Source organism: Mobula birostris, chromosome 16 (genome assembly GCF_030028105.1).
Source record: "Mobula birostris isolate sMobBir1 chromosome 16, sMobBir1.hap1, whole genome shotgun sequence".
Taxonomy (NCBI): domain Eukaryota; kingdom Metazoa; phylum Chordata; class Chondrichthyes; order Myliobatiformes; family Myliobatidae; genus Mobula; species Mobula birostris.
The window spans coordinates 67,878,613-67,899,468 of record NC_092385.1 but is presented as its reverse complement, the minus strand read 5'-3'; the positions used below and the strand labels follow the sequence as shown (position 1 = coordinate 67,899,468).

The 20,856-nt window shown below is 42.1% G+C and overlaps 1 protein-coding gene across 4 annotated transcripts in view; it reads left to right on the top strand.

Moving 5' to 3' along the window:
- LOC140211202 (protein phosphatase 1M-like) overlaps nt 1–20,856 on the top strand; it is a 60,419-nt gene that overhangs the window by 33,110 nt on the left and 6,453 nt on the right. For 2 of the 4 annotated variants that reach the window (XM_072280794.1, XM_072280790.1), the window contains 4 exons: nt 1,486–1,570; nt 3,483–3,601; nt 16,609–16,672; nt 18,664–18,771. In XM_072280794.1, coding sequence (XP_072136895.1) covers nt 1,486–1,570; nt 3,483–3,601; nt 16,609–16,672; nt 18,664–18,771 — 376 coding nt within the window. The remainder of the gene's footprint in view (nt 1–1,485; nt 1,571–3,482; nt 3,602–16,608; nt 16,673–18,663; nt 18,772–20,856) is intronic. The other 2 variants (XM_072280792.1, XM_072280793.1) reach the window with 2 other exon arrangements.

The following is a 20,856-nucleotide window of genomic DNA, read 5'->3' as shown; positions in this document are numbered from 1 at the left end:
AACGTTGATCCTTAATGCCGAAGAATTTAAAGTTATTGACCCTCTCCACCTCAGTTCCTCCACTGAAGACTGGCTTTTGGGTGGCACCTAATTAATTAGCTTGTTTATTTTGGCTTTTTTCTTAAAGATGTGCTGGGTGTGCTCCAGCTACCGCTGCACCCCTGCATACTTCGCGGCCCGGAGGTTGGGTTCCACTGCTGTACTGTACTATATAGCTAAGCAGGGGGAGTATTGTATACTTAATGTTTCAGTAATTTCTGAGTAATATTGTAACTATTGTTTCATTAAGCTCTCTTTGTTTACATAATGCATTATAGGTTGTATGTAAATTATATGAATGGCATACATCATCATGCCACTATGCACGCATCTCACTAAAAGTAAAAATGAAACTAGACATGGCACCTGTCTTTTTCTTGCAATTAGTTTTATGCTTTGAAGTTGCAACACATAACATTATCCCCTCTGGTTCAAGAGCATGATGGCTGATGGGTAATAACTGTTCCCGAACCTGGTGGTGTGGGTCCTGAGGATCCTGTACCAGCTTCCTGATGGCAACAGCGAGAAGAGAACATGGCCTAGGTGGTGGAAGCCCCTGATGATGGATTCTGCTTTCCTGTGACAGCACTTCTTGTAGTGTGCTCAGTAGTGTGGAGGGCTTTGCTTGTAATGGATCCAATACTTTTCGTAGGATTTTTCACTCAAAGGCATTGGTATTTCCATACCAGGTGGTAATACAACCAGTCAATATACTCTCCACCAAACATCCATGGAAATTTACAGACGTTTTAGATGTCATGCCAGATCATCACAATCTCCTAAAGAAACAGAGGTGCTGCCCTCCTTTCTTTGTAATTGCACTTGAATGGTGAGGACAGGTCCTCTGAAATGATAGCACCCAGGAATTTAAAGTTGTTGACCCTTTCCACTTGTGATTTCCCCTGATGAAGACTGGCTCTTGGATCTTCTCTTTCCTCCTCCAGCAAGAATAATCTCCTTTTTCTTGCTGACATTAAGTGAGAGGTTATTACCTAGCCAGATTTTTAATCTCCCTCCGATATGCTGTTTTGACGCCACCTTTGAGTCGGCCAATGACAGTTGAGTGAAACTTTTTGTGCTGGAAGCCTACACTGTTGGCTTTGGAATGACAATCCATCTGATGATGTGTCCTCAGCACAAGCTTCCACTTGTTGACCTTTAATCTCTACCTTGTTGACGTGCAGAGATGAGGAGCTGGTGATGAGCACATCTGCATCGTGCATGGAGTTAAATAGGGAATTCCCTGTTCAATCCCCATTTCAATTCATATATTATCACAATGTCCCCCTCATATTGTAATTACTAAATGTTTGTGGTATCCAGTGAGGACTGACTTGTGGATCCCCCAGTTTCTTCCTCCTGAAGTTAATAATCACTGCTTACATAATATTCTCTATAGGACACCGTTTGGTAAATACCAATGGTTTCTTTGTTTTTTCTTTTAAGAGCAATTGCCGTGCAGAAGAATGATGTTATTCCACTCTCCAATGAGTTCACAGCTGTCACTGAGAGGCAAAGGATTCAGCATCTGGTAAAATTCAAATTCTCGTAATGTCTGAGGAGTGTTTGTCTGTGGGCTTGTACTCTCTGGACTTTAGAAGAGTGAGTAGTCTTCTAAAGAAATGAATATTGAAAGGCCTACATAGAGTGGATGTTGCAAGGATGTTTCAGTAGTTGGGAGTCATGGAACCAGAGGGCACTGCCTCACAATATAAGGACATTTCTTTAGAACAGAGACGAGGAGGAATTTCTTTAGCAGGGGGGTGGTGAATCTATGGAATTCATTGCCACTGGTGGTTGTAAGGAACAAATCATAGGGTATATTTAAAGTAGAGGTTGATAGGTTCTTGATTAGTTGGGGCATCAAAAGTTACGGGGAGATAGCAGGAGAATGGTGTTGAGAAGGATAATAGATCAGACATGATGGAAAGGTGGAACAGATTCAATGGGCCAGATGGCCTAATTCTGCCCTTGGCCTTACCCCTCGAAAATTTGATACTTGTACATTGTGAAATCAATGACTAGATTGTATAACCTTGTATTTTCAAAGGAAGTAAATGTGATAGTGGTTCAGGACACTATCAACACTGAGAATTTTTAAGTTGGCTAAATGGAGGACAGCAGTTAAGGAAGCAATGAGAGGCTGCACTCCCTGCACAGAGCATTTTCTACATTCAGAATTAAAACACTGCCTACTTCTTTCCAGATGTTTTAAGGCAAGGTCAAAATTTATTTAATTACAGCTGAAGTTTTGACTGATCACTTGCTAAGCTTTGTACAGTTTTGGTTCTGTAAAAATCAATAGACAGTGGCAACTTGTATTTCTATACACTAAGTGATCACTTCATTAGGAACCGCAGTGGAACCCAGTGTAGTCTTCTGCTGTTATAGGTCATCCACTTCAAAGTTTCATGTTTTGTGCATTCAGAGATGCTCTTCTGCACACAACTGTTGTAACTGTTTGACTTACTGTTGTCTTCCTGTCAGCTTCAACCAGTCTGGTCATTCTCCTCTGACCCCTCTCATTAATAAGGTGTTCTCACCCACAGAACTAATCCTCACTGGATTTTTTTTTGTTTCTGCATCATTCTTTGTAAACTCTAGAGGCTGCTGTGTGAAAATTGCAGGAGATCAGCAGGTACTAAAACACCCTATTCGGCACCAACAACCATTCCACAGTCAAAATCCCTTGGATCACATTTCTTCCCCATTCTGATGTTTGGTCTGAACAACAACTGAACCTTTTGACCATGTCTGCATGCTTTTATGTGTTGAGTTGCTGCCACATGATTAGCTGATTAGATACTTGAAATAACGAGCAGGCTTACCTAATAAAGTGGCCACTGAGTGTATGTTTTCTTTTATGTGGAAGGTGGTATTTGACTGCAGTGGACTGTTGGGGCAGTGCTGACAGCAAATATGTGGTATTTGAGGATTTTAGGTAGATAAGTGAACATGGTGTGAAATGGCCCTTCAGCTCACGGTGTCTGCACCAAATGAAAACAAACATCAGGCAGTGGAGATTTAATTCAATTTGTTATCATTGTCAGCTCGTACATCATGGGCTGAAGGGCCTGTTAGTTGTTTTCTATGTAGTATCTTTATTTTATTAGAGATTCAGCACAATAATAAGCCCTTCCAACCCAAACTTCCCAATTACACCCTTGTAATCAATGAACCTACTAATGCCTTTGGAATGTAAGAGGATTTCATGAAAATAGAGAAAATATCACTAGGAACTTGAAGTTTAAATTTGATAGAAAGCTTGAAACAAAGTCAAAGGTTGAGTTCTAAGGAGTATCCTGGGAAGAGGGGTGGTGAGATTTGAGGGCTGGTTGGCGGATCAGGAATACCCTCCGAATTTAGAGAAAATTCACTGGGGCTGCCATATTACAGGAAATCAAATTCTAGGCACTACTTTAGTAATTTAATGTACTTTGCAGGCATTCCTTAAGCCTGAGTTACTCGGTGAAGAGTTTTCAAGGTGTGAGTTTCCTCGCAGAGTGAAAAGAAGCGACATTGGAAAGAAAATATTGTACAGGGACTACTTCATGTCTGGCTGGTGAGTACACAACACACCCACTGTGTATCACAGAAAGTCACCATGGATGTTGCTTGACACTGACCTCAGTCCTCTCTCTGTTTCTAAATCAGTACAAATTATGTTGATTATTCCTACCCTCTGCTTCACATTCAGAATCAAGTCTATTATCACTGACTTTCATGATGTGAAATTTGCTGTTTTGCTATCTCAGTAAAGACCATAAGACATAGGAGCAAAATTAGGCCATTCAGCCCATCAAGTCACCTCTACCTTTTCATCATGGCTGATCCATTTCCCTCTTGACACTATTCTTCTGCATTCTTACATAACCTTTCACACCCTGACTTATCAAGAACCTATCAACCTCCGCCTTAAATGTACCCAATGGCCTGGCTTCCGCAGCCGCCTGTGGCAACAAATTCCAGATATACCACCTCTTGCCTAAAGAAATTCCTCCTCATTTCTGTTCTAAATGGACATCTCCCTATTTTGAGGCTGTGCCCTCTAGTCCTAGATTCCCCCACCAGAAGAAACATGCACATCCACTCTATCTAGTCCTTTCAATATTCGATAAGTTTCAATGAGATCCTCCCCCCACCATTCTTCGAAGTTCCAGCAAGTACAGGCCCAGAGCCTTCAATTGCTGCTCATTCTCATGAACCTCTTCCAAACCTTCTCCAATGTCACATCCTTTCTTAAATAAGGGCACCAAAACTGCTCAATATTCCAAGTGAGGCTTCACCAGTGCCTTATACAGCCTCAACACTGCATCCTTGTTTTTATATTCTAGACCACTTGAAATAAATACTAACATTGTATTCGTTTCCTCACCACTGATTCAACCTGCAATCAATCTTTAGGGAATTCTGCATTTTGTTCCTCAGATTTTCAAACTTTCTCTCTGCTTAGAAAATAGTCTATGTATTTATTCCTTCTACCAAAGTGCATGACCGTACCCTTCCCAACACTGTATTCCATCTGCCACCTCTTTACCCATTCTCCTAATCTTTGTGTAGCCTTTGACTATCCTGCTTGTTAATTCTTCAAAGAATTCCAACGGATTTGTCAGGCAAGATTTTCCCTTGAGGAAACCACACTGACTATGGCCTATTTTGTCAAGTGCCATTGAGTACCTCGAAACCACATCCTTAACAATCGACTCCAACATCACCCAACCACTGAGGTCAGGCTAACTGGCCTATAATTTCCTTTCTTCTGCCTATCTCCTTTCTGGAACCATGCCAGAAGCTATTGGTTCTTGAAATATCATTACTAATGCCTCCATAATCTCCTCAGCTACCTCCTTTAGAACTCTTGGGTGTAGTCTATCTGGTCCAGGTGACTTATCTTATCTTCTGACCTTTCAGTTTCCCAAGCACCTTCTCCCTAGTACTGTAATAACAATTGCAATCACTTCTTCATCTTGACACTTCCAAGCCTCCAGCGTACTGTTACTTTCTTCCACAGTGAAGACTGATGCTAAATACTTTTTCTGTCTGCCACTTCCTTGTCTCCTGTTACTATCTCTCTGGTGGTCCAATATCTATTCTTGCTTTTCTCATACTCTTTATATATCTGAAAAAAACTTCTGGTATCATTTTTGATATTATTGGCTAGCTTACCTCTTATGGTTCCTTTTCTTTTTGGTGCCTTCTGTTGTTTTTTTTAAAATTCCTATCTTCTAACTTCCCTCTAAATTTTGCTCTATTATATGCCCTCATAGAACATAGAAACATAGAACATAGAAAACCTACAGCACAATACAGGCCCTTTGGCCCACAAAGCTGTGTCAAACATGTCCTTACCTAGGCTTACCCATAGCCGTCTATTTTTCTAAGCTCTACGTACCTATCCAGGAGCATCTTAAAAGACCCTATCGATTCTGCCTCCACCACCGCTGCTGGCAGCCCATTCCACGCGCTCACCACTCTCTGCGTTTTAAAAAAAACTTACCCCTGACATCTCCCCTGTACCTACTTCCAAGCACCTTAAATCTATGCCCTCTCGTGCTAGCCATTTCAACCCTGGGAAAAAGCCTCTGACTATCCACACAATCGATGCCTCTCATTATCTTGTATACCTCTATCAGGTCATCTCTCATCCTTCGTCACTCCAAGGAGAAAAGGCCCAGTTCACTCAACCTATTCTCATAAGGCATGCTCCCCAATCCAGGCAATATCCTTGTAAATCTCCTCTGTACCCTTTCTATGGTTTCCACATCCTTCCTGTAGTGAGGCGACCAGAAATGAGCACAGTACTCTAAGTGGGGTCTGACCAGGATCCTATATAGCTGCAATATTACCTCTCAGCTCTTAAACTCAATCCCACGGTTGATGAAGGCCAGTGCACCGTATGCCTTCTCAACCACGGAGTCAACCTGCGCAGCAGCTTTGAGTGGCCTATGGACTTGGACCCCAAGATCCCTCTGATCCTCCACACTGCCAAGAGTCTTACCATTAATGCTATATTCTGCCATCATATTTAACATAACAAAATGAGCCACCTCACACTTATCTGGGTTGAACTCCGTCTGCCACTTCTCAGCCCAGTTTTGCATCCTATCAATGTCCCGCTGTAACCTCTGATAGCCCTCTACGCTATCCACAACACCCCCAACCTTTGTGTCATCAGCAAATTTACTAACTCATCCCTCCATTTCCTCATCCAGGTTATTTATAAAAATCACAAAGAGTAGGGGTTCCAGAACAGATCCCTGAGGCACACCACTGGTCATCGACCTCCATGCAGAATATGACCCATCCACAACTACTCTTTGCCTTCTGTGGGCAAGCCAGTTCTGGATCCACAAAGCAACCATGCCTATTTGGATCCCATGCCTCCTTACTCTCTCAATAAGCCTGGCATGGGGTACCTTATCAAGTGCCTTGCTGAAATCCATCTACAGCTCTACCTTCATCAATGTGTTTAGTCACATCCTCAAAAAATTCAATCAGGTTCATAAGGCACGACCTGCCCTCGACAAAGCCATGCTGACTATTCCTAATCATATTATGCCTCTCCAGATGTTCATAAATCCTGCCTGTCAGGATCTTCTCCATCAACTTACCAACCACTGAAGTAAGACTCACTTACCTATAATTTCCTGGGCTATCTCTACTCCCTTCCTTGAATAAGGGAACAACATCCGCAACCCTCCAATCCTCTGGAACCTCTCCCGTCCTCATTGATGATGCAAAGATCATCGCCAGAGACTCAGCAGTCTCCTCCCTCGCTTCCCACAGTAGCCTGGGCTACTTCCCATCTGGTCCCGGTGACTTAGCCAACTTGATGCTTTCCAAAAGCTCCAGTACATCCTCTTCTTTAATCTATATACTAAAGCTTTTCAGTCCGCTGCAAGTCATCCTTACAATTGCCAAGATCCTTTTCCTTAGTGAATACTGAAGTAATGTATTCATTAAGTATCTCTGCTCTCTCTTGTGGTTCCATACACACTTTTCCACTGTCACACTTGATTGGTCCTATTCTCTCATGTCTTATCCTCTTGCTCTTCACATACTCTGTTTAGCTTTTATGTTGGTTTTGACTTCCCTTGTTAGACATGGTTGCATCATTCTGCCTTTAGAATATTTCTTCTTCTTTGGGATGGATCTATCTTTCGCCTTCCGAATTGCTCTCAGAAAATCCAGCCATTGCTGCTCCAACATCATACCTGCTGGTGTTCCATTCCAATCAACTTTTTCTCGTGCCTCTGTAATTCCCTTTACTCCACTGTGATACTGATACATCTGACTTTAGCTTTTCCCTCTCAAACAGCAGGGTGAATTATATCACATTATGATCAATATTTCCTAATCAAATTCATTTCATTACAGAATTGCTGATCCCCTGTTAGCTGAACCATATGCTGCTCAAAAAAGCCATCTCAGAAGCATTCCAGAAATTCCCTGTCTAGGGATTCAGCATCAACTTGATTTTCCCAATCTATCTGCATATTGAAATCCCCTATGACTAACGTAGCATTGCCTTTTTGCCATGCTTTCACTATCTCCTATTGTAATCTGTAAACCACATCCTGGCTACTGTTTGGTGGCCTTGTAAATAACTCCCATCGGGGTCTTTTTACCCTTGCAGTTTCTTATCTCTACCCACAAGGATTCTACGTCTTTCAATCCTATGTCCCCTCTTTCTAAAGATTTGATTTCATTTTCTACCAGCATAACCACTGCCCCCCACCAACCTACCTGCCTGTCCTTTCAACAGATTGTGCATCCTTGGATATAAAGCTCCCATCTACAATAATCTTTCAGGCATGATGCCGTGATACCCACAATGTCATACCTGCCAATCTCCAACTGCACTCCAAGATTATCTACCTTATTTCATGTAGTGCGTGCATTCAAATATAACGCCTTCAGTCCTGTATGTGTCACCCTTTTCAATGTTGTCTCCCGTTTACACTACAACTCATCTCGTTGACTGCAATTTTGCCCTATCATCTATTTTTCCTATCATCTCACTAGACATGACCTCTGCTTGTAAACCAATATCCCTGTCTTCAGCCCTATCATTCCAGTTCCCATCCCCTTGCCAGATTAGTTTAAACCCTCTCAACAGCTCGAGCAAACCTGTCAACAAGGGTACTGGTTCCCCCCTGCCCCGCCCCGGGTTCAAATGTATTCCATTTCTGTTGTACAGGTTATACCTTCCACAGAAGAGATGCCAGTAATCCATAAATCTGAAACCCTGCCCCCCTTGGTAGTTCCTTATCTGCCAAATCATCCTATTCTTGCTATCACTGGCGTGTGGGACAGGCAGCAATCCAGAGATTGTTACCCTGGAGGTTCTGTCTTTCACCTTTCTACATAGCTCTCCAAATTCTCTTTCGGACCTCCTAATGTGTACCAAGAAATATGGCAGCTCCCCCTCCCCCTTTAGAAAGTACAAAGAAAGAAAATCACTCTTAATTACAAAAATAAATAAATAGTGTTGTAAAGAAGGGAATAATAATTTCATGAACTGTTCAGAAAACTGTTTGTGAATTGTTGAGTGTAGGTCTTAAAGTTCTTGTATCTCCTTCCCGCTGGTGATAATGAGAAGAAGGCATATCCCAGATGGTGAGGGCCCTTGATGATGGACGCTGCCTTCTTTAGGCACTGCCTCGTGAAGATGTCTCCACTGTTGTGAAGATTTCTTGGGAGGGGGATGGGAACCAGTTGGATAGAGCTGTAGATGATCCAACAGGTTTACAAGTATAACATGAATGTAAGGAAGAACAAGCCAAAGATTGGGTATAAATGCAGACAGAGCAAAGAGTTAAGTTGTACCACAAATGCAAAATTCAGAAGGGTGAAGAATACAGGACTGAAGGTGTATTTAAATGCACATAGCATTCAGAATAAAGTGGACCAACTCGTGGCACAATTGGCCGATATGACATTGCGTGCATCACTGAGTTGTAGCTGAAAGGCCACAGTTGAAAGCTTAACATCAAAGTATCTACTTTGTATCAAAAGGACAGGCAGGAAGGCATAGGCGTTGGTGTGGCTCTGTTGGTAAGAGATGGAATTACATCTTTAGAAAGAGGTGACATAGGGTCAAAGAATGTTGAATCTTTTTAGGTGGAGTTAAGAAACCATTATGGGAATCATATCTAGACCTCCAAATAGTAGTCAAGATGTGGTGTTGAGATTGCAAAGGGAACTGGAAAAGGCATGTGATAAGGGTAATGTCACAATTGTAATGGGGCCTTCAATATGTAAGGGGATTATCAAGTTGGTATTGGATGGCAAGAGAAGGAATTTGTTGAATGCCTATGAGATGACTTTTTAGAACAGCTTGTGCTTGAGCCTATTTGGGGAAAGGCCATCTTAGATTGGGCATTGTATAATAACCCAGATCTTATTGGAGAGCTTAATGTAAAGAAACCCTGAGGAGGCTGTGATTATAATATGATTGAATTCGTACTGCAATTTGAGAGGGAGAAGCAGAAGTCACGTATATCAGTATCACAATGGAATAAAGGGAATTACAGAGGCATGAGAGAGGAGCTTGGCCAGGTGGATTGGAGGGGGATGCTGGCAGGGATGACAGTAGAACAGAGGTGGCTGAAGATTTTAGGAATAGTTAACAAGGCGCAGGATGGACATGTCCCACAGAAGTTGTTCTCAAATGGCAGGGCTGGGCAACCATGGGTGACAAGGGGACTTAAGGACTGCCAAGGAAAGGGCATATAATGTAGCAAAACTGACTGGGAAGTTGGATGATTGGGAAGCTTTTAACATCCAACAAAAGGCAACTAAAAAAGCTGTAAGAAGAGAAAAGCTGAACTATGAAGACAAACTAGCCAATAATGTAGAGCAGGATACTAAAAGTTTTTCAGTTATATAAAGAGTAAAAGGGAGGTGAGAGTTGATATTGGACCACTGGAAAACGGTGCTGGTTAGGTAGTAAAGGGAGACAAAAAATGGCAGATGAACTTAATGAGTACTTTGCATCAGTCTTCACCGTGGAAGACACTAGCAGTGTGCCAGAGGTCCATGAATGTCAGGGAGCAGGAGTTAGTAATGTTGCTATTACAAAAGAAAAAGTGCTAGGTAAGCTCAAAGGTCTTAAGTGGATAAGTCACCTGGACCAGTTGTGCTACATCCCAGAGTCCTGAGAGAGGTTACTGAAGAGATAATGGGTGCATTAGTCTTTCAAGAATCACTTGATTCTGGCATGGTCTGAGGACTGGAAAATTGCAAATATCACCCCATTCTTTAAGAAAGAAGGAAGGCAAAAGAAAGAAAATGATGTGGTTAGGCTAACTGGCCTAGTGGTTGGGAAAGTTAAGGATGGGGTTTTCGGGTACTTGGAAATTGAAGATAAAATGAGCAAAAGTCAGCTTGGTTTCTGTAAGGAGAAATCTTGCCTGACAAATCTTCAAGGAAGTAACAAGCAGGATGGACAATGGAGAGTCAGTGGATGACATTTTCTTGGATTTTCAAAAGGCATTTGATAAGATGTCACACAGGATAAAAATCCAGTGGCATTACAGGAAAGCTACTGGTATGGAGGAATGGTAGGATGCAGCGAGTGGGAATAAAAGGGATCCTTTCTGGTTGGCTGCCAGTGACTGATGGTGCTCCTCAGGAGTCAGTATTGAGACTGCTACTTTTCACATTGTTTGTCAGTGATTTTGATAATAGAATTGATAGCTTTGTGGATGATACAAAGATAGATGAAGGGGTAAGTAGTGCTGAGGAAGCAATGTGATTGCTGCAGAACTGAGACAAATTGGAAGAATGGGCGAAAAAGTGGCAGATGGAATACAGTGCTGGGAAATGTACAATAATGCATTTTGGTAAAAGGAATAATAGTGCAGACTATTATCTAATTGGGGAGAAAATTCAAACATCAGAGGTGCAGAGGGACTTTGGAGGCCTTGTGCAAAACTCCCAGAAGGTTAATATACAGGTTGAGTCTGTAATGAGGCAAATGCAATGTTGGCATTTACAGGATGTTAAGGGGAATAGAATATTCCCTTTAACATATCTCCTCAGCAAGGAGATAATGCTGGGCCTTTATAAGACATCAATCAGGGCACACTTGGAGTATTGTCAACAGTTTTGGGCCCCACATCTCAGAAAGGATGTGTTGTCATTGGAGAAAGTCCAGAGCAGGTTCTTGAGGTTGATTCTGGGAAGGAAGTGGTCAACATGAGGAGCATTAGGTAGCTTTGGGCCTGTACTCACAGAAATCTAGAAGAATGCAGGGGAATCTCATTGAAATCTACTGAATGTTGAACTGACCAGGTTAGGTGGAATGTGAAGAGGATAATTCCTATGGTGAGCGTATCCACAACTAGAGGGCAACAGCCTCCAAATTGAGTGGTGACCTTTTAGAACCACTAAAGGAGGAATTTCTGTGGTGGAGGCCAAGATCAAGGGTATATTTAAAGCAGAAGTTGAGAGTTTGCTGATTGATCAGAGCATCAAAGGATATGGCGAGAAGGCAGGTGTATGGGGTTGAGTGGGATCCGGGATCAACCATGATGAAATGGAAGAGCAGATTCAATGAACTAAATGGCCTAATTCTGCTCCTATGTCTTTTGGTCCTCAGGTTATCAGACTCTTGAATGGACCTCTTGTACAATAAGATGGACTGTTGACCTCACAATCTACTTCACTATGATCTTGCAGTTTATCGTTTACTTATACTGTACTGCAATTTTTTGGTTCCTTTTACATTTTATTCTGCATTGTTATTGTTTTTTCCTTGTTTTAGCTTAATGCACTGTGTAATTATTTGATCTGTATGAACAGTGTGCAAGACATGTTTTTCACTGTGTCTTGATACATGTGACAATAATAAACCAATTTGAATTCTAATGTTCTCCACCACTGACCTTTTGATGAGGAATGGCGTATGTTCTCTCAATTCCTCCTTCAAGTCCACAATCAATTCCTTGGACTTGTTGACATTGAGGGTGAGGTTGTTGTAACACCACTCAACTAGCAGATATTATCTCACTCCTGTAGACCTCCTCATCCCTAAGATTCTAGGAGCAAAAATCGTGAGCTCAGAAAATTTATAGATGGTGTTCGAGCTGTGCTTTGCCACAGATACTAGTGTAGAGCGAGAAGTTGATGGTGATCTTTTGGTATTGACAACTCTCCGCCAGTCTTGCCTCAGTGACCAGAATGAACATTAGTTGACAACTGCAATCCCTTTCTTCCACTTTCAGATACTTCATTTACACAGTGAATTATACTGAATGTACAGCCCAATTAGTCCTTGCCTTTGTTTTACATTAGAATCAGCTTTCCTCCTCATGACTTCTGGCACTGTCTGCGTAACCTCCTCTATTCTCTCTTATGCACTGATCTAGCAGACCACTCTCCCACTGATGCATCCATACAACTCTCCTCAAACATCTCCTGGATTCCATTTCATTTTCTTACTTGTCTGTTTTATAATCCAGTCTATTGCCAACAGGAACAGAAAAGAAGCCATCAACCATCCCTGTTTCACCCCAGTGTTGATATTGAAGCTTTCTGACGGTTTTCTCGGATGTATGATGTTACATGATATGTTGTTGTTGGCGTTCCTGATAATATTGATAGATTTCTCCAGTTTTATACATTTCCTTAGGGTGCGTCTGTCTAAGCTATCGAAGGCTTTCTCGTTGATGTAGATAATGTAGTTGATGTAGAGAGAAGTATTCCATTTGATTGTATGTTCTATAGTTATCCTTAAGGTAGCTGTCTGGTCTGTGCAGGAGCAATCTTTCCTAAAGCTTGCTTGCTGCTCCTTAATTTTGTGTCAACAGCTTGTTGAAAGCATTGCAGACCACAGATGTTAAGGATATACTTCTGTAGTACTGCAAGAGGAATGGAGACAGGCTAACCCCCATTGACATCAATGGATCTGGGCTTGAGAGGGTGAATAGCTTTAAGTTCCTTGGCATACACATCACCGAGGATCTCATGTGGTCTCATCTCATATTGACTGTGTGGTGAAAAAAGCTCAGCAATGCCTTGTTCATCTCAGACGGTTGAAGAAGTTTGGCATGAGCCCCCAACTCCTAAGGACTTTCTACAGGGGCACAATTAAGAGCATCATAACTGGCTGCATCACTGCCTGGTATGGGAACTGTACTTCCCTCAATTGCAGAACTCTGCAGAGAGTGGTGCAAACAGCCCAGCGCATCTGTAGATGTGAACTTCCCACTACTCAGGACACTTACAGAGACGGGTGCGTAAAAAGGACCCGAAGGATCATTGAGGACCCGAGTCACCCCAACCACAAACTGTTCCAGCTGCTACCATCTGGGAAGTGATACCACAGCATGAGAGCCAGGACCAGCAGGCTCGGGGACAGCTTCTTCCACCAGGCTATCAGACTGATTAATTCATGCTAATACAATTGTATTTCTATGTTACAGTATATTGACTGTCCAGTTGTACATACTATTTATTACAAATTACTATAAATTGCACATTTAGATGAAGATGTAACGTAAAGATTTTTACTCACGTATTTGAAGGATGTAAGGAAGAAAACAAGTCAATTCAATTCAATAGTTTTTACAGTTTTGTAGGTCACTTTCTTTGGAAGCATGATTATGTGACTTTCCTTCCACTCTGTGGCACGTTTTCTTTGTCCCAGATGCTGCAGAACAAAGTGTATAGGATATCTGCTGAAAGTTTAGTCTGCTTTCAATGCCTCTGGGCCAGCTGCTTTTCCTGCCTCTTGATTACCTGCATGATTTCCTCCTTTGGGTTGGTACAGTTGACATCCAAGTGCTTCTGGAATTAGAAGAGATTCTGTTCAGAAGCTCACTGAAGTACTGTGCCCAATGTTGGAGCTGTTTGTCTTCTTTAGTTAGGGCCTTTCCATCTTTATCTTTCACTTCGGTGTTGGTCTGGTTGAATTTGTTAGTTAGTCTCTTGATAGTATCATATAGTTCTTTCATATTCTCATTTGCTGAGGCTTTTTCTGCTTGGGATGCAGGGGTGTTGATGTGCTCTCTCCTGTTCCTCTTGATGGTTCTCCTTTCTTCCTTGTGCACTTTCTGATATTCCCTCTGTGCCTCCACTTTCTTGTTCCTAGTTGCTGGTGTTACCCATGCCTTTTGCTCAAATAACACTCACAAAATACTGGAAGAACTCAGCAATCCAGGCAGCATCTATGAAAAAAAAGTACAGTCCACAATTTAGGCCAAGACTCTTCGGCAGGACTGGAGTCATTCTGCTGAAGAGTCTTGGCCCAAATTGTCGACTGTACTTTTTTCCATAGATGTTGCCTGGCCTGCTGAGTTCCTTGGATTTCCAGCATCTACAGATGTTCTCTTCCTTATGCTCAAATTACCTTTTTCCCAGCACTTCCTCACAAACTTAGTTTATTGCCTCTTCGACAGCAGTCCATGCGTCTTCGCTATCAAGGTCAAGTGCCTGGAACCTGTTGGAAAGTGTGAGGGCCATTCTCTGAACTGCTTCTTTGTCTGTCAGGTAGCTCACATTGTACTTCAGTTGCTGATTGGGTGGTGCGTTGCTTCTTTTTAGCTTCATCTGTACTTTAGCAATCGAAGGTGGTGGTCTGATCCTGCATCTGCACCATGTTTCAGTCTCACATTATGGAGTGATCTTCAAAAGTTCTTTGAGATGCACACATGATCCATCTGGTTCTCTTTTAACTTGTTTGGTGACATTCATGTTGCTGTGTGTATTTGCTTGTGTGGGAATAAGCTTCCTCCAATAACTAGCTTGAAGTTAGCCCAAGTTTCAGCAAATCGTTACCCATTTTCATTTATTTCTCCGAGACTGTTTCCCCATCACCTGTTCTTATCCTGCAATATCTCTGCCTATTTTTGGCAAAAAAATCTCTCTGGACAATGGTGAAATGATTTTCCTTCCCTCTGCTGATGACTTCACTGAGTGTGTTGTAGAACTTGTCTGTCTTCTTCATTAGCGTTTTTTGTTGGCGCATAACATTGGATAACTTGCTGTTACCTTCTTGTGCTTGACGAGCATCTGTTAAACAGATGAGGATGACAGATGGGTAGGCAAGGCTGTGTTTCTTCGCAAAATGAAGAGACTGAGTTCCGTATGAGCCCAGCAGTTGAGGCCTGAACGTCAAACGCATGATTGGTGAACCCTTGGGTCAACGTCTAGGGGTCGGTAAAGTCCAAAGTTGGAGGCTCAATGTCTGAGAGTCTGGGGCCAAGACCTGAAGGCCCAGAGGCGTCTGTCCTGGAGTTGGGGGCCTGACTGGGAGGTGGGAAGAGGACTTATTTTGTTGTTTGTTTATTGTGTCCTGCTGAGCATTGTGGGCATGCTAAATGGCGCCAAAATGTGTGGCATCCTTAAGTTCTGTTGCTTGTTAGCACAAACAATGCATTTCACTGTATATTTTGATGTACATGCAAAAAATAAATCTGAATTGGAATCAAAAGGAAATTAGTGAGCCACTTGGCTCTGTAGAGTCAGGGTAAAACTCTAAGTGCTGGATGAAACAAAATCGCTTTGTTCTTACAAAGCATTTAGACCAGTCACTTTGAACTGCAGTTTGCACCTAACAGCAACATAATTTCTTCATATTTACTGATCATTATGACAGAACTGATGTGTGCAACACCCATTATTAACTGAATCATGAAAGCAGCTAAACCTTCTGATTTATGATGTTCATTGAGCCTCTCTGTTGGTCGGGGTGAACCATGATGTTCCGTCCTAATACACAAGCCAGGACAGTATGATATGGAGACCAAGCTGTTGCCTGTGCAGCAGGCTCCCCTATCCACGCAGCTGATAATCCAAAGGAACGGCAAAGTCTGATACAGATTAGCACTAGCGTGATCATAGGAGTTACATTGAACTCAAGCATGGAACAGAATTGAACTCAACTTTACAGTCTCCAGCTCCTGATTTTTACCTCAGGGTTTACTCCCAAAGCCTTCCCCATGAATAAGTATAGCAGCAAGACAGTGGAGGTTTGAAATTTGAGTTTTCCTTCTCCTAGATGAACCGCCAACCATCTGCCCAAAGCAACTGGGTTTAAGGAGCTAGGAAGCAGCTTTTGTCCCTTCTCCTCTCCGTAAAAACAGTTCTGCCAGGTTTAGTTGCGAAGCCACTCATGAAGGCCAAGAGCTAGATTTGGTTGTCAGAGGCTTTTAGAGACGCACAGCATTGGGAGCATTTAATAGGTAGTGAGGGCTTATTCCACTCACATTTTCCCCACCACCCCCCACTGCCCCCAGCTAAAACAACGTTAAGGATCTTTAGTATCTTCATTAATACATAATTGTATAAGAATGTCGAGCTGAAGACAGTAAACTGTGTGTTCATTAAAGCAACCCCTCCCCACCCTTGTAAATGCAAGTGTTACTGTTTTTGACCTCACAGCCTTCTGACACTGAAGTAACAATATCTGCATCTCCCACAAATGGATATATTTTTAGTGGAGCTTCTGTCTGATAACATTAATACTGAACAATTTTGCTGTGTCTGCATTGGGTATAATCTCTGTTCATGAACTCACCTGGTTTGGGATTATTATCCTCAGACTTGTTACGTATTTTCTAGGGGATATAAAACTGCAGAAGAAGATGACCTCAGATACCCTCTTGTGCATGGAGATGGCAAACAGGTAGAAACCTGAACAGTTATTGTGGACATTCCTCTTGACTGTAGAGATAATTTTGGCATCTCATCTTTCTCAAACTTTCTTGTGATATACCGTAGGGTACGCTGCCCATCTGTTTCATTTTGCTTCTCAGAATATTCCATCAATCCCATGCTCTCTGCCACAACCAATTCTTTCCCTGTAACCTATCTCGCCTACTGCCTCTCCCTTATTTCCCTACCAGGGGTAGTTTACTGTAGGTAGCTATCAGAATCAGGTTTATTACCACTGTCTTTTATGGCATTAAATCTATTGTTTTGTGGCAGCAGTAAAATGCAAAACAACAAAAATTACTATGTTATAAAATAGTGCAAAAACAGTTAATGAGGTGGTGTTCATAGACCATTCAGAAATCTGTCAGTGGGGGAAGAAGCTGTTCCTGACTCATTGAGTGTGTGTCTTAAGGCTCTTGTACCTCCTCCTTGATGGTAGAATTGAGAAGAGGGCATGTCCTGGATGGTGAGGGTCCTTTAATGATGGATGCTGTCATCCTGTGGAAATCTGATGGTGGAGGAGAAGCTGCTGTTACAGCATTTACTGGAGTTAAACCTGACTAAGGTAGTTAAGAAGGTATTTGGTGTGTTGGCCTTCACTAGACTGGAGATTGACCTCAAGAGTTGTGAGGTGATGTTGCAGCACTATAAAACCCTGATTAGACCACACTTGGAGTAATATATTTGGTTCTTGTTGCCTTAATATAGGAAAGCTTCAGAGGATACAGAGATTTACCAGGATGCTGCCTGGACTAGAGAGCATGTCTTGTGAGGAAAAGTTGAATGAGCCAGGGCTTTACTCTTTGGAGCGAAAGTGGATACGAGATAAATTGATAGAGGTGCATAAGATTGGACAGCCTGAGATTTTTTTCCTAGGGTCAAAATGGTTAATACTAGGGACCATAATTTTAAGGTGATCGGAGGAAAATATAGGGATTTTTCACTGAGTGGTAGGTGTGTGGAACACACTGCCGGGGGTGGGGTTGATGGAGGCAGATACATTAGGGATATTTAAGAGATTCTTAGATAGTACATAAAGGAAAGAAAACTATACGGCTATATTGATCACCGACACTGTGAGACAGCAGCACTATGTACTGCTACATTATGCCAGCATGGTAATGGTGCTTAGGTAGTCATCCCTTCCAGTAAAAGAAGCCTTATCACCCTGAATGGATTAAATATGTTGAAAAAATCTCAGCAGGTTGGGTATCATCTGTGGAGAAAGAAGCAATGCCTACTGCTCAGGTCCTAGTGTAGGATCAGTTTCACTGTACTCAGCTGCTGCCGGACTGCTGACAATCTCTTCAGCTTTCAGCACCTTTTTGCTTTTATTTACATTGCAGAACTTGCCCTTCAAGCCGTGCCACTTGGCAACCCCCCAAATTAATCCTAGCCTAATCACAGGACAGTTTACAATGACCAAACAACCTACGAAACAGTACACCTTTGGACAGTGGGAGGAAACCCGCATGCACACGGGATGAATATACAGGCTGCTTACAGAGGATGCCAGACTCCTACACCCTGAGCTGTAATAGCATCACACTAACGGTTACACGACATTGATGCCCCTGCACTACTATATTCTTCATTATAATGTGACTTGAGTAGCAGCCAACAACTCTGGATTGTGACTTTGCTCCCAAGAGAACATAAAGCCTCTGGAGGTAGAAGTAGAATTTTCCCAACATTCAAGCTGTTGTTCAGCCGATTGTGATGGATCTTCTCCTGAATTCCATATCCTTTGATAACATTTGTCTAGCTGTGACCTCTCATTATCTGAGAGCAGCATTCACGGGTAACAGAGTAGAAAGTTGGGAATTACATTGGTTTTGATTTTCCCCAGTGATCAGTACCCTATTTTAGAGTGAATAGAAACCAGGCTGTTGACTAAGAGTAATAGTTATCTGCTCAGTAATTCTGCAGGTTTTGTGTCAAAGGCTTTGTTATCCATTTCAGACTCGTGTGATGGGGACTACCGTGGTTACACGTGGACTGGGAGACCATAAGTTAATGGTTTATGACACAGATCTCTGCATAAAACCATTTCTGTCTTGTATTCCTGAGGTAGGCCAAGTGTTTTGGCGTGTATTTTGATTTGTGTGTTGTTGGGTTGAAATGGAATCGAATTGCCCTTGGAAAGTTCCTCTGTGAAGTTGCATCTGCTGACAATTTCAATTCACTATCATCAAATCCCTGGAGGACTCTTGTCAACCTAATGGCAGATAGTCACTCAAAGAAATTTATGGCACAGAAAGAGCCTATTTGGCCCATCACTTCTAGATCAGCTGAACAATACATATCTAGCCTAGCTCCACTTTCCACCTCCATAAGCCCATCGAGTCTGCTCTGCTATTCCATCATGGATAATTTATTAAACCTCTCAATTCCATTCTCCTGCTTTCTCCCCATAACCTTTGATGCCCTTACTAATCAAGAACCTATCGACCTCTGCTTTAAATATACCCAGTAATTTAGCCTGCACAGCCACTTGTGGCAATTCCACAGATTCACCATCAGGCTAAAGAAATTCCTCCACATCCCTGTTCTAAAGGGATGTCCTGGTATTCTGAATCTGTGCCCTCTGGTCCTAGACTCCCCCACTACAGAAAAGTGAAGAACAAGAACAAAAACTTCAGGTTGTATATTGTATACATTCGCTGATTTTAAATGAACTATCCTCTCCATGTCCACTTTACTTAGGTTTTTGAATATATTCGATAGGTTTCAGTGAGATTTCCAACCACTCCCCCCCCCCACCTTGTTCTTCTAAACTTCAGTGAGTACAGGCCCAGAGCCAACAAGTGCCTCTCACATGTTTACCTTTTCATTGCTAGGATCATTCTTGTGAACCTTTTCTGAACCCACTGCAATGCCAGCATATATTTTAGATATGAGATCCAAAACAGCTTTCAATATTCCAAATGAGGCCTCACCAGTGCCTTATAAGGAGACAGCACCACATCCTTGCTTTTATTTTCTAGTCCTCTCAAAATGAATGCTAACAATGCATTTGCCTTCCTTGCCACTGACTACAAGTTAACCTTTAGGGAATTCTGCACGAGGACTCCCACATCCCTTTGCACCTCTGATTTCTGAATTTGCTCCCCACTTAACCTGCTTCTACTTTCCATCTCTTAGTCAATGGCCTGCACATTATACCCATTGAACTACTTTCAGAAGCTTCTTCCTCCAATTTTCATATTAACATACAATGTGGAGTAAGGCTACTTAGTCCTCAACTCTATAGTATTCAAGGCAATCTTATTTGCTTTGCAAAACGAAAGTCCTGATGAAGGGTCTTGGTCCAAAACAGTGATTGTTTACTCCTTTCTATAGACGCTGCCTAGTCTGCTGAGTTCCTCCAGCATTTTGTGTGTAATCTCATTTACTTGCTTCTTCTCTTGGTATCTATTCTTTCACACCTGCCCATTGGTACTTGATTCTGCCACTGGCCACCTACACTAGAGATGAGTTCAAAGGCCAATTAACCTAATAAGCAGCACATTGTTGAGAAGTGGGAGGAAACTGGAACATTTGGGGATGGGAGAAAGAGTCCCATCTAGTTACAAGATTGTGTAAAGCTCTACAAAGATGGGTCAGAACCAAATCTTAATCACTGGAGCAGTAAGACATCTGCATTACCTGCTGTACTACAGTGCTGCTCATAGGCAGAGCTTTCCGAATTTTCTCCATTATCGGCATGAACAAATTTCTCATCTCCTGTCTGAGTCTCTGCCATTTGTCTTCAGTCTGTCTCTTGGTTATTCATCTTATGAATTAAGTTTTCAATATCCATTTTGTAGGCCTTTTAAATTTCCTCTTAGCCTCTTCTGTTTTAAAGAAGACAGACCTGCATACGAGATTGAGTAGCTCAACATACTCAAGTTTACAAAAATAATTGCATTGAAACATAAAATTTGCATAGAAAGTGGATACAATGATATTTCCGACAGCTGGGGAGTTTGTTTTGAGGTGGAAAAGGAAGAAATATTTTCCCTGTTAGGCAGCAAATCTTTGGAATTTGCCACCAGAAAAGACAGTGGATAATAATTTGCTGAGTATATTCAATACATAAATATTAAGGGAATCAAGGCTAATGAAGTCAGCAGTGATCTCACTGAATGGCAGAAGGGGCTATTTCTATTTCTT